The sequence below is a fragment of the Liolophura sinensis genome, chromosome 6 (genome assembly GCF_032854445.1).
Source record: "Liolophura sinensis isolate JHLJ2023 chromosome 6, CUHK_Ljap_v2, whole genome shotgun sequence".
NCBI classification, from domain to species: Eukaryota; Metazoa; Mollusca; class Polyplacophora; order Chitonida; family Chitonidae; genus Liolophura; species Liolophura sinensis.
The window spans coordinates 78,758,914-78,771,837 of NC_088300.1; the positions used below are offsets into that span (position 1 = coordinate 78,758,914).

At 39.2% G+C, this 12,924-nt stretch overlaps 1 protein-coding gene across 1 annotated transcript; it reads left to right on the forward strand.

The window, feature by feature from the left end:
- The first annotated feature begins 2,376 nt into the window (after positions 1–2,376).
- On the forward strand, positions 2,377–12,907 carry LOC135466402 (charged multivesicular body protein 3-like). The gene is made up of 6 exons (XM_064743850.1): positions 2,377–2,482; positions 3,607–3,667; positions 5,593–5,772; positions 6,245–6,366; positions 7,916–8,027; positions 10,047–12,907. The coding sequence occupies exons 1-6, from the start codon at positions 2,429–2,431 to the stop codon at positions 10,181–10,183; spliced, it is 666 nt and encodes a 221-aa protein (XP_064599920.1). The 5' UTR covers positions 2,377–2,428; the 3' UTR covers positions 10,184–12,907.
- The last annotated feature ends 17 nt before the right edge of the window (positions 12,908–12,924 follow it).

Sequence of the window (12,924 nt, forward strand, 5' to 3'; positions counted from 1 at the left end):
ACCATTCAGGTAGCTGAGAAGCCTTCTGAGATCTGAGAAGCCTTCTGAGATCAAGCCACACCCGGTCCGGCGGCAGCTGAATTCGCATCTCAATGCGATCTCATTGTAAAACCCAACAAAGCGCATGATAAAGGTAATCGAATATAGACCCTTCATGCGTGATTTATGTTTTGACTCTACACAAGGATGTCAAAAGGGAGCAGAGTAAAGAGGGATCGATATACCCGACATTTGAGCACTGCAGTATACATGTAGGCCTACACTCCTCTATTGCAAGGGAAATCAAAATTAAGAAAAAAAAGCACAAGAAACAGTGGAAACCTTCTATATTTCTTTCCACAAATATATATATATATATATATATATATATATATATATATATATATATATATATATATATATATATATATATATATATATATATATATATATATTTCCAGGTTCCGTAAAAGTTATTTTGAATACCCGGTTATTTTGAATAACATTGAAATAGGCTTACTTACATGTGACCTTGAAATAGGCTACCTACATGAGATCTTGAAATCAGCTTAAATGTGACCTTGAAATAGGCTTAGTTACATGTGACATTGAAAAAGGTTTACTTGCATGTGACCTTGAAATAGGCTTACTTACACATTATCATTGTTCTTCTCTCATGCAAAAGTTTCTAGCGCATTCGTGTTATATTGAACGAACGAATAATCCCGCAAGAAAAAGCTCGTCAGAAAGCTGGATCACTATTCCTATTTCCAGACATGTGTACAAACCGCTGTCTTAACTTTGTAGACTTGTAAAATGAAGATCCATGCGCAGCATGACGGACTTTGTTCTATCCTATTTATATTTTTGATGTATTTTAAGGGCTCGCCAAGGAACACGATTGCGCTTTGGACATATACAAATGGCCACCATATAAATAATGTATATCTCCGTGATCTGACCAGTGCATTTTGTATACACAACGATATTTTGTTTGTCGATTGATATGGATGGTGCTGTATGTTTTTAGTACTAATTATTCCACAATACATGTATAGACCTATCTGTAGGCCTACGCAGTCGAAGACGACGGAGTTTAGAGTAGCGGCTAGTGGTATGATCATCCATCTTGACGTACCTGCAGCATGGTCAAACAAAATTACAACAAATTCAGTTTAAACAATGTATTGAAGTAATTCAAAAAGAATTGAACTTATTAACTGGCACATACAAAATAATACAAGGATTATACATATATCAATAAAACAATACCTTGATTACATAAAGATATAGTTGTTTGAACGTAAACTTTCTAGCGTGACGTATACCGTCAGTTAAGTGTGCAGTCAAACCATCTAATCTGAGAAATAACTATAAAGCCCTACATCAATGAAACAATCAGGTAACTCCACTGGCATAATACGTCAAGTACGCAGGACTTGATTAGCGGCGCTTATCTCTCAATCTCTAGGACACACGAGGTGCGGGTTCAGACCGACCATGGACTGATAATGTGTCGTTTCCCGGCCCACTTGCACTTTTTACTGGAACTCATTTGTTACCGCAACAATTAATAGGCCACCGACGACTCTCGTCTCAACTTTTTTATAGTCTAATCATTTCGGTGAAGACTGTTTGTTTTCCACTAGTATAGCGTTCGTAGGCCTACGCATATCTGTACGTACATATATCTGTACGTAGGCCTACGCATATCTGTACGTCACATGTGGGAAAGTTCGTTAGTAAATTGCCAAAGATTGATCACTTAATTTTACGCTAGGCACTCCGGATTTCTCCACCCATAAAACTGACCGCCATCGTATACAGGTGAAAAAATTCTTAAATCTGGCATTACTCAACAGTAAAATAAATAAATACACAAATAATAAAATATGTACATAAATAAAAGAAACAAAAAAAGCAATTTTAACCACCGAACTAGAATTTCACTTCCACACAAGTTACCAAAGAGATGGTATTTGCGAGTTAAACACAACCATTTCAAACAAGGCGATATATTAAAATTAGTCGGCAAGTGTTACGTACGTGTATTAGACGTGAAATTAAATTAAGTAGGGCCTATTGAGGTCTATTATGCTCATTCGCCATAAAACCCAGAATGAGTTGAATGAATTTATGGATGAGCTGAAAAATCAGCAGCTAATTCACATCACCTGAATATTCTGCTATACCATTAATAATGTTGTCAAAGAAGTCGACACTACCAACCATAAACCTACTAAATCTCACGTGAATGTGACGAAATGAGTGCGTATGGATTGTGATATTACTGTGTTTTGAGAAGAGACACACCCACGAAGAGACAGACTGGTACGTTGTCTGGAAAGCATCTTCGCCATTATATGTTAAAGGTACGAGTTGTTTCGGCGGAAGTGAATGTAGTTGACGGAAGTGAATAGCCGATGAATCCTGCTCCCTGTCAAAGTTGATGATCAACATGGGACTGTTCGGGAAATCGCATCAAAAGACCCCCAAAGAAATGGTACTGGAATTCTTTGTGTTAAACCAGGACTTTATTTTGCGTTTGTTTAGTGTTCCTACAATAACCTTTTCTCTCTTATTGTTTACAAAGGCTTGAAGCTGACCAACAACAACAGCACGTAACATGACTAACTGTAACAACCCTGTCCAAGAAATTGGAATATTTTAAATGCGCTAAAAAAAAAAAAAAAAAAAGAAAGAAAGAAAGAAGAAAAAAAAGTATTCAGCATCACATTGGGATTTCGACAGTTATAAAGTAAGGGTTACAGCTTGATCACGTGGTGGACTGTTAAAAGAAATGACCTAAGAGAGTTCTGATATCTGATGAACTCCTCTTTCTTGTAATCCCTGTCCACAGTACATGTACTACTTGGTAGATAGTTTTGTGTACCGTTTAAATATGTTGGCTTGTTCTGCACATTGTTCTGTGGTGGATTTGACTGTGTCCTGGTGGACAGGATAGGGATATTTCGTAATTATTCATTCAGTACTTGATGGAAATCTTTTATGTATTGTCATTATTGTGTTTCTGAACACTGAATGTTTGATTTAATAGTTTAACGTCTTATTCATAATTTTTTCACTTATAGCAGTAGATATATTTTTTTTTTTGCTGCAGGGGGGCTCTGTGGCTCAGTTGGTTAGCGCGCTAATGCAGCGTAATGAACCAGGAACCTCTCACCAATGCTGTTGCTGAAAGCTCAAGTGCTGACTTCCTCTCCGGCCATAACTGGGAAAGTCTGTCAGCAACCTGGGAATGGTCGTGGGTTTCCTCCCACCATAACGCTGGCTGCCACCATATAAGTGAAATATTCTTGAGTAAGGCGTAAAACACCTATGAAATAAAGTAAATAAATAAATATTGTTGCAGGAAACTGGAGTACTGGGGATAAACTGGAAAATGAGAGGTCCATGAAGTGTAAAAATGGGAGAATCCCCGACTCCAAGGATTAAACCTGCACCTTCTGGCCATTCCGGTGCTGAGTCTTTTCAGGCCAGAAATAAAAATGGCCAATGTATTTCCAGTCTGGCGTTAAGCCATGATAATTCATTCAGGAATAAAATAAATGTCAGAATAAGTTCTGCATGAAGAACAAACTACATTTATTTTGTCTTTTTTTGCAGGTTCAGGAATGGACGTCAAAAATTAGGAGAGAAGGAAATCAGCTAGAGCGTCAAGTAAGAGGTATGTCTGGGTTACATTTAAACCTCCAGTGCTTCACAAGTCAAGTATGAGACCTGTTTGTTACATTTAAACCTTCAGGGGGCAGTTTTTCAAATGTGTATTGAAGTTAAGCCAGGCTTAAATCTAAATGCCAGTCTTATCCTTATACAAAGCAAATGACACTTTAATCTAAAGTTAATACCGGACTTAAGTCCTAATACATGTGTGAACAACTGGGCCCAGAGCCTCAGAAGTATGAGGTACTGGGTTACATTTAGACCTCCACAATGTGTCCTCATTAGTCAAGTATAAGGTGCTGGGTTACATTTAAACCTCCACAATCTGCCCAGATTAGTCAAGTATGAGGTGCTCGGTTACATTTAAACCTCCACAGCCTGCCTTCATAAGTCAAGTATAAGGTGCTGGGTTACATTTAAACCTCCACAGCCTGCCCTCATTAATCAAGTATAAGGTGCTGGATTACATTTAAACCTCCACAATCTGCCCAGATTAGTCAAGTATGAGGTGCTGGGTTAAATTTTAAACCTCCACAGCCTGCCCTCATAAGTCAAGTATAAGGTGCTGGGTTACATTTAAACCTCCACAGCCTGCCCTCATTAATCAAGTATAAGGTGCTGGGTTACATTTAAACCTCCACAGCCTGCCCTCCTAAGTCAAGTATGGGGTGCTGGGTTACATTTAAACCTCCACAGCCTGCCCTCATAAGTCAAGTATAAGGTGCTGGGTTACATTTAAACTTCCACAGCCTGCCCTCATAAGTCAAGTATAAGGTGCTGGGTTACATTTAAACCTCCACAGCCTGCCCTCCTAAGTCAAGTATAAGGTGCTGGGTTACATTTAAACCTCCACAGTCTGTCCTCATAAGTCAAGTATGGGGTGCTGGGTTACATTTAACTTCCACAGTCTGCCCTCATTAGTCAAGTATGAGGTGCTGGGTTGCATTTAAACCTCCACAGCCTGCCCTCATTTGTCAAGTATGAGGTGCTGGGTTGCATTTGAACCTCCACTGCCTGCCCTCATTAGTTAAGTATGAGGTGCTGGGTTACATTTAAATCTCCACTGCCTGCCCTCATTTGTCAAGTATGAGGTGCTGGGTTACATTTAAACCTGTTAAAGTTTTTTAACAGCAGGGAAGGGAAGTTACGGTTTAAACATATACAAAGTGGGAGCTTATTTGTCTTTAGTTTGATCAATCTTTGCTATGCCCGTAAAGTGAAAGAAAAGTAGACACCAACATGTGCTGATTTCTAATGAATGTCACTCTTATACACACTATCCCATTGGCTGTGTCTCTCCTCTGGTCCAAAGAGTGAGCTTCTAACACACTGTGAAGTGTGTACAACAACACAATGGCCGTTTAACAGCTACGGCAATGTTTGCGGTTTCTGACCTGCTGAGGAGGACGATTAAAACTGAAAACAATGCAAATCTTACCGTGTTGCTTGATAAAGAATGAGTGACTGGCATTGATAATGGTGAATTCATATGTTTTGCATTAAACTGCTCAAAAGGTGACAAGTCACTTTGCGAGGTGTTAAAAAGTACACATCAATGATTTGAAGGTAGGTGCGAACCACTTCTTAAGTAGTCATAATCCATCCCATTGTTTTTAACCTCTGATCCAGATCACAAGGATTAGCGACACCGCAGGAAACAAAAGAGGATTAAAGCCGCCCATGATGATACCTGTTTGACGTGCTTGAAAAATTTCGGCCATATTGTATCATAGAAGATTTTAAGATTTGTTTTTCAGTATTCTCTTAAATACACGAAAATTAATCCCCACAAACATATTTTTTGGAGAAAATCTGCAGAAATAAATTCCAGTGAATAGTAAGTACTTTACAGTATATGTAATGACATCAAAGTATACATGTATGTGATAATAAGATGTGATTCTTTTTTGTTGTTTTACATGTGTATAGCTATTCAGCGTGAAGAGGAAAAAGTCAAACGATCATTAAAAGATGCAGCAAAGAAAGGTGAAAAGGAATCTTGCAGAGTGTTGGCAAAAGAAATTGTAAACTCTAGAAGAGCTGTAAACAAACTGTATGCTGCTAAGGCTCAACTCAATTCCGTCCAGATGAGCATGAAGAACCAGCTTGGTGAGTCATGCGCAACTAACCTGTGACTGTTTTTTTATCTTCTGTTTTTGACAGCTGCATAATCACATTTCACTTGTTTGTGTCATTCACCTAACTCTTAACTGTGTTATGATTTTTTGTATATAAAAACAGAGTTTATCAAACAAATTACAAATCTCCTTATTAATCCCCCTTAATCAGGCATGGCAACCTTCTCATTTACATAATAAAAACTACAGAGGTCATCAAAACTGACTTTATAGTCCAGGTGCTTATCATATGAAAGCATCGAGGAAATGTTTACCTTGAGTACCAAAAGATTTAGCTCTGTCTAATTAAAATAATGTTTGAATATTGCGATCATCCAGATACAACAATAAAACAAGAAAGAACAACTTACAACAATGACCCATGCTTTCATGAAGACCCATAATTACCTAAAACTGTATTTGTGTGAAAATTAGACACATATCCTTTAATGTTTTGTTTTCAGCTACATTGAGAATAGCTGGAGCATTGGAGAAAAGCACAGCAGTAATGAACAGCATGCAGCAGCTAATAAAAGTGCCTGAGATCCAAGCTACCATGAGGGATATGTCCAAGGAAATGATGAAGGTCTGTGGTATGCTTTTTAGGAATTCATCATAGTTGGTCACATGTACATCTAACATTTCAGACCGCTTTAGTGACTTTATGGTTAAAGTGTCTACCTCAAAGTCAAGACATGCTGGCTTCCTCTCCGGCCGTACGTGGGAAGGTCTGCCAGCAACCTTCGGATGGTCATGGGTTTCCCCCGGGAAATATTCTTGAGTACGGCGTAAAACACCAATTAAACAAATAAATCAATCAATCAAAGTCAAGAGATCTGGGATCAGAGAATTTGAAAATGATACTTGTTCTGCCTCGCTGTGTGTTCAGCACTGATATATTAGAGCAAGGAAACAGGACTGGTTGGCACCCCCTTGTCAGTATAATGTTATGGTGTGGGGCGTCATGTCTGGTGTCTTCTGCATGATACTTCAGTGGCAGCACACACTTAATGACTCCTCGTAATATGACTGAAAAAAATTGATAAGTATGTCATTAAACCCCAAGCATTCATTCATCTAACATTTGTATGTAATGTAGTGAATGAATTTTAAAAAAAAAATAGGAAAAGAAATTCTGGAAACGAAGATGCCGTGATTTTGTATATTCTTGAACAGTGATAATCAGTCCACATCAGTTAGTACGTAAGTAAAAGTCAGAAGTTGTGTTAATATACCAATGTTTATAATTTTAATAATCATGTATAATTTAAGACTTTTTCTGTGTTTTAGATTTCTCTTCTAAAAAATTGAATGCAGACACAGATTTATGCAAATATTAGTTTTATGTTTGAACGTACAGGTGCGTACACACATGGAGATTGCAAAATTTGTACCACAGATAGTAGTATGATCTAATATAACAATGCTTCATCTGGACATTATATTTCCAGCGTGTAATTTTGCCATTTTTTTCTATAGCATGAAATATGCAATGTGTGGAAAGTGTTGAGGCTAGCACAATTTTACGACCATGCCTCTTGTTTTGGCTGGATACTCCTTGCATGTCCTTCAATAAGGCTGAAAACTGGTTCAGATTGAATGGCTTTCTACATTTCTAGTGAAAAAAAAAAGAGACATTGTTTGATCTTTACTTGTTGTTTAATGCTGTAATGTGCAAGTACAAACTGCATTTCTTTGGTCCTAAGTTTTACCCACCAGTTTCTGTCCCTCTCTTTCAAATTTTTTTCCACATGGAACAATTATACGCAAGCTGCGGTGGTAAGTTGTCAAGTACAGTAACGATATTTGTTTCAAGAGGAAATACTTTTAAGGTCACAAAACATGGTTGATAAGAATATCAAAACAAAGCAAGTGCAGTGTCCAGCTGCAAATAACACGATGCATAAAAAGTTAAGCAGGAAAACAGTGTTTCTTTTCTTACTACAAAATGTCCAAACAAACCGCACACACATTTCTTTGGAGGGGTGTAAGTAGTTAAATGTAAACTGGATTTCAGCCATTCTGATTGATAGGAATGATCAAACAAATAGTTATCATAATAGCTCTAGAGTTCCAGAGTTGGTACAGGAAATGTTTGATATCTACATGGTGAATGCTGGTGCCTTTCTTAACAGGCTGGAATAATAGAGGAAATGTTAGAAGATACCATGGAGGGTCTGGAACCTGAGGACTTGGAGGAGGAAGTTGATGCTGAGGTGGAGAAGGTGTTATTTGATCTCACTGCTGGTAAGTCATGCTGTTTGATCTCATTGCAGGTAAGTCATCCGTTTTGAGCGCACTGCTGGTAAGCCATGCTGTTTGATCTCACTGCTGGTAAGTCATCTGTTTTGATCTCACTGCTGGTAAATCATCCGTTTTGATCTCACTGCTGGTAAGTCATCCGTTTTGAGCGCACTGCTGGTAAGCCATGCTGTTTGATCTCACTGCTGTGAAGTCATCCGTTTTGAGCTCACTGCTGGTAAGTGATGCTGTTTGATCTCACTGCTGATAAGTCGTCCTTTTTGATCTCACTGCTGGTAAGTCATCCGTTTTGAGCGCACTGCTGATAAGCCATGCTGTTTGATCTCACTGCTGGTAAGTCATCCGTTTTGAGCGCACTGCTGGTAAGCCATGCTGTTTGATCTCACTGCTGGTAAGTCATCCGTTTTGAGCGCACTGCTGGTAAGCCATGCTGTTTGATCTCACTGCTGGTAAGTCATCCGTTTTGAGCGCACTGCTGGTAAGTCATGCTGTTTGATCTGATTGCTGGTAAGTCATCCGTTCTGAGCACACTGCTGGTAAGTCATGCTGTTTGATCTCGCTGCTGGTAAGTCATCCGTTTTGATCTCACTGCTGGTAAGTCATGCTGTTTGATCTCGCTGCTGGTAAGTCATCCGTTTTGAGCTCACTGCTGGTAAGTCATGCTGTTTGATCTCACTGCTGGTAAGTCATCCGTTTTGAGCGCACTGCTGGTAAGCCATGCTGTTTGATCTTACTGCTGGTAAGTCATCCTTTATGAGCTCACTGCTGGTAAGTGATGCTGTTTGATCTCGCTGCTGGTAAGTCATCCTTTATGAACTCACTGCTGGTAAGTGATGCTGTTTGATCTCACTGCTGGTAAATCACCCGTTTTGAGCTCACTGCTGGTAAGCCATGCTGTTTGATCTCACTGCTGGCAAGTCGTCCTTTTTGAGCTCACTGCTGGTAAGTCATCCTTTATGAGCTCACTGCTGGTAAGTCATCCTTTATGAGCTCACTGCTGGTAAGTGATGCTGTTTGATCTCACTGCTGGTAAATCACCCGTTTTGAGCTCACTGCTGGTAAGCCATGCTGTTTGATCTCACTGCTGGCAAGTCGTCCTTTTTGAGCTCACTGCTGGTAAGTCATGCTGTTTGATCTCACTGCTGGTAAATCACCCGTTTTGAGCTCACTGCTGGTAAGCCATGCTGTTTGATCTCACTGCTGGTAAATCATCCGTTTTGAGCTCACTGCTGGTAAGTCATGCTGTTTGATCTCGCTGCTGGTAAATCATCCGTTCTGAGCACACTGCTGGTAAGTGATGCTGTTTGATCTCACTGCTGGTAAGTCATCCTTTATGAGCTCACTGCTGGTAAGTGATGCTGTTTGATCTCACTGCTGGTAAGTCGCCCTTTTTGAGCTGACTGCTGGTGAGTCATGCTGTTTGATCTCATTGCTGGTAAGTCATCCATTTTGAGCTCACTGCTGGTAAGTTTTCCTTTATGAGCTCACTCTTGGTAAGTCATGCTTTATGAGCTCACTGGTGGTAAGTCATGCTGTTTGATCTCACTGGTGGTAAGTTATGCTGTTTGATATCACTGCTGGTAAGTCATGCTCTTTGATCTCACTGGTGGTAAGTCCTGCTGTTTGAGCTCGTTGTTGGTAAGTCATGCTGTATGAGCTCACTGCCGGTAAGTCATGAGTTTGATTTACAGAGGAAAATCATATCACATGTTGTACAGTGCACAACATGTGATTAAACTTGTCAGTTGCTGGTTGGTTTTGTTTTCCATTTTCTATACTGTTAGGATTCTGTGTCCTGTGAGTGAAAGTTTATTCAGTATGATGTAAAATCTCAAATAGATACGTGAAGAAATGATCAAGAAGTGCTTGTGTATTTCACACTCTGGAAATAAAGCTTCTTCTAAATGTCATGTCGTTGTCATATGACTGAAAAATTGTTAAGAACGTTAAACCCCAAGCACTCACTCACTCCAAATGTCGTCTTTTTTTTTTTTTTTCTCGCAGGTGAGCTGGGTAAAGCTCCAGCTGCTGTGGCAGACTCTTTGCCGACAGAAGAGCAAGGAGCTACAGCTGCTGTCGAGGATGAGGAAGAAGAGGATGTAGAGGAGATGAAGGCGCGTCTGGAGGCACTGAGGAGTTAGTCCTGTACCTCCAGCTCATGTGTTTAGAGACACTGAGGAGTTTATAGTCTTGTACCTCCAGTTCATTATACGTGTTGGGAGGCACTGAGGAGTCAGGTCATTTTACGTGCTTGGAGACACTGAGGAGTTTATATTCTTGTGCCTCCAGTTCATTACGTTTTTTAGGCACTGAGGGGTTAGTCCTGTACCTCCAGCACATTATACGTGTTTAAGGCACTGAGGAGTTAGTCCTTTACCTACAGCACATTATATGTGTTTGGAGAGACTGAGGAGTTTATTGACCTGTACCTCTGGCTCATTAGGCAACCATCATTAGAGGATGCTGATTTAGAGGGATTGAAGGCATGTCTGGAGGCTTTGAGGAGCTTATAGTGCTGTACTTCCAGCTCAGTAAGCAACTTTCAGCTCCAGAATGTACCTTCGGCCTTTATCCTCAGACAGCTGACATTTTGCCCTTAATCTTCAACTTTGACCACATCTTCACTGCGGCATAATACTTGTACATCTAAATCTTGGGACTCCATTTTCTTAATATGAAGAGAGTATAAACGGAGTATATTTATAACAGTGAAAGTTCCAGGAATGTTGGGCCCAGAGTTTTGATGGAAGTAAGAAACAGTAGTGAGCTTCTCAGTGGAAGCTCAGTGATGTAGCAGTATCTGTAGCTGCAGTTAGTAGACATTCAGATCTGGTGTCAATAAATATAGAATTAGGCAGATCTCAAGGAAAGGTTAATTTCATCTTCACTTTTGTGATTCGTTTGACATCCTAGTATCAGCAAAATTATTCGTTTTTCTATTTAACATGAATTTTTAGCAAACTGTATATATTCTCTCACCAATGGGGTCGCTGTGAGTTAAGTCCAGCTCATGCTGGCTTCCTCTCCGGCCGTACGTGGGAAGGTCTTCCAGCATCCTGCAGATGGTCGTGGATTTCCCCTGGGCCCCGCCCAGTTTCCTCCCACCATAATGCTGGCCACTGTTGTATAAGTGACATATTCTTGAGTAGGGTGTAAAACACTAATCAAATAAATATATTTTCAGACTTGTGACATCCTCTTTTTCTCTGGAAATGTGAAAGAACTGAACTTATTTTCAGCCACTCAATAGTTACTGCTTCGCAAAATCATTACCACACACAGCACCAAGCAGGAAAAACAGCTCTATATACAGTGTTTATGTGTACTGACACAGTACATTTTGGATTGTATTTTAAGACAGACAAGTGGAAGCCAGTATAAGCCTGTTGAATGAGGTGAACTGCAAGCTATGATTAGTAATCAGTGAATGCTAAAAGAATGAAATTTCTCCGAAATTTTTGAGATGAGGATGATTTATGTTTTCATAATAGCTCTGTTTAATTTAAAGCATGTCATAAGCTTTTAAGCACACTAAGTCTGTACACAGTATACTTGATCACACTGCTTCTACTCGCTCATAATGCTCAAGCTGCCCTAGTAGTAAAGTGAGTCCATTGGTGTCAAATTATTCTTATTTATAGCTTTCTTTGTGGATTTTACACTTTGAAAGCTACAGACATTCTGTTTGTGTGTGTGAACAGTGTCCATTTTCTCCTTTTATGTCCTGTTCCACAACACATGGAAGGGTTAAAGATGTAGATTGCTTGGGTGTTATGCAAGGGTTATTTGTATGTATTGATTCTGTATGTAATTTCTATTTTACATACCTGTTCTGGAACATTCTGTGTACATATGTATTATAAAGCTTAATACCAGAGAATACTATAAATGTAGACTGCTTAATACCAGAGAATACTACTATTGTAGACTCCTAAATTCCAGAGAATACTACTGTTGTAGACTGTAAATGCCACACATGTACCTTATCCACCTGCTTCAAGATTGGGCATTCTATTACAGCTAAATTTCTCCATGCATTAAATACCCTTTGTGTATGATCAATACTTGAAGAGTACATGTCATATAATGCTCAAATTTCAGCCTTGTGGTATTAAAAGAATGGAGCAATCTTTGTTTATGACAATATAATTTTCCCTGAACCCTGGAAATCAACAAGGTACATGTAATTCTCTGTTTAGAGAGTTGTATAAATTGTGTATATAGTGACATGTAAATTATAAATCTTGTTTTTAGTTATTTATTGCTTTTTGTTATTTCTAGCTTGCCAGTGCAAAGTACAGGCATAGCTTATGTGATAGCCTGAGCATTGGCCTCTGCATCCCATAACAGAAAAAGAATGTTAAGGTATGTCAACAAGTATTGCATGTGTTGAGCTTAAGTTTTGCATTTAGTCCTGTAAAGAACAATACATTATTAATTAAGGAGGGCATTCCGTTATTGAATTGCATGCATATTAGTTACATGCATTATAAAATTCCTAACCTTCACATCTTGTGTATTAAAGTCCATGTTTAATAAGGTTTCAGTACATCATGCATGAAGCTGAAGATTCGAATCCAAGCTCTTTTGTAGCAGTCTACAGAATTTTTAGTGTTACCTGCAATGTTTTCATGAAGGAACAATTTATCAGTCATATATTGACGAAGGAATCCTTATGGTGTATGTAATGTGCCTCCTTGTAGGAGGACAGATTTCCACCACTCTTTTATGTAGTGCTGCTTCACTGAGATGACTTACCGAAGGCAAGCAAGCTGCCCCGCCGGAGCCATTATAATGTTTCGGGTCAACCAGTTGTTGCACTATCCCCCTTCATGCTGAACGCCAAGCGAGGAATTTACAACTTCCTCTTTTAAAGTCTTAG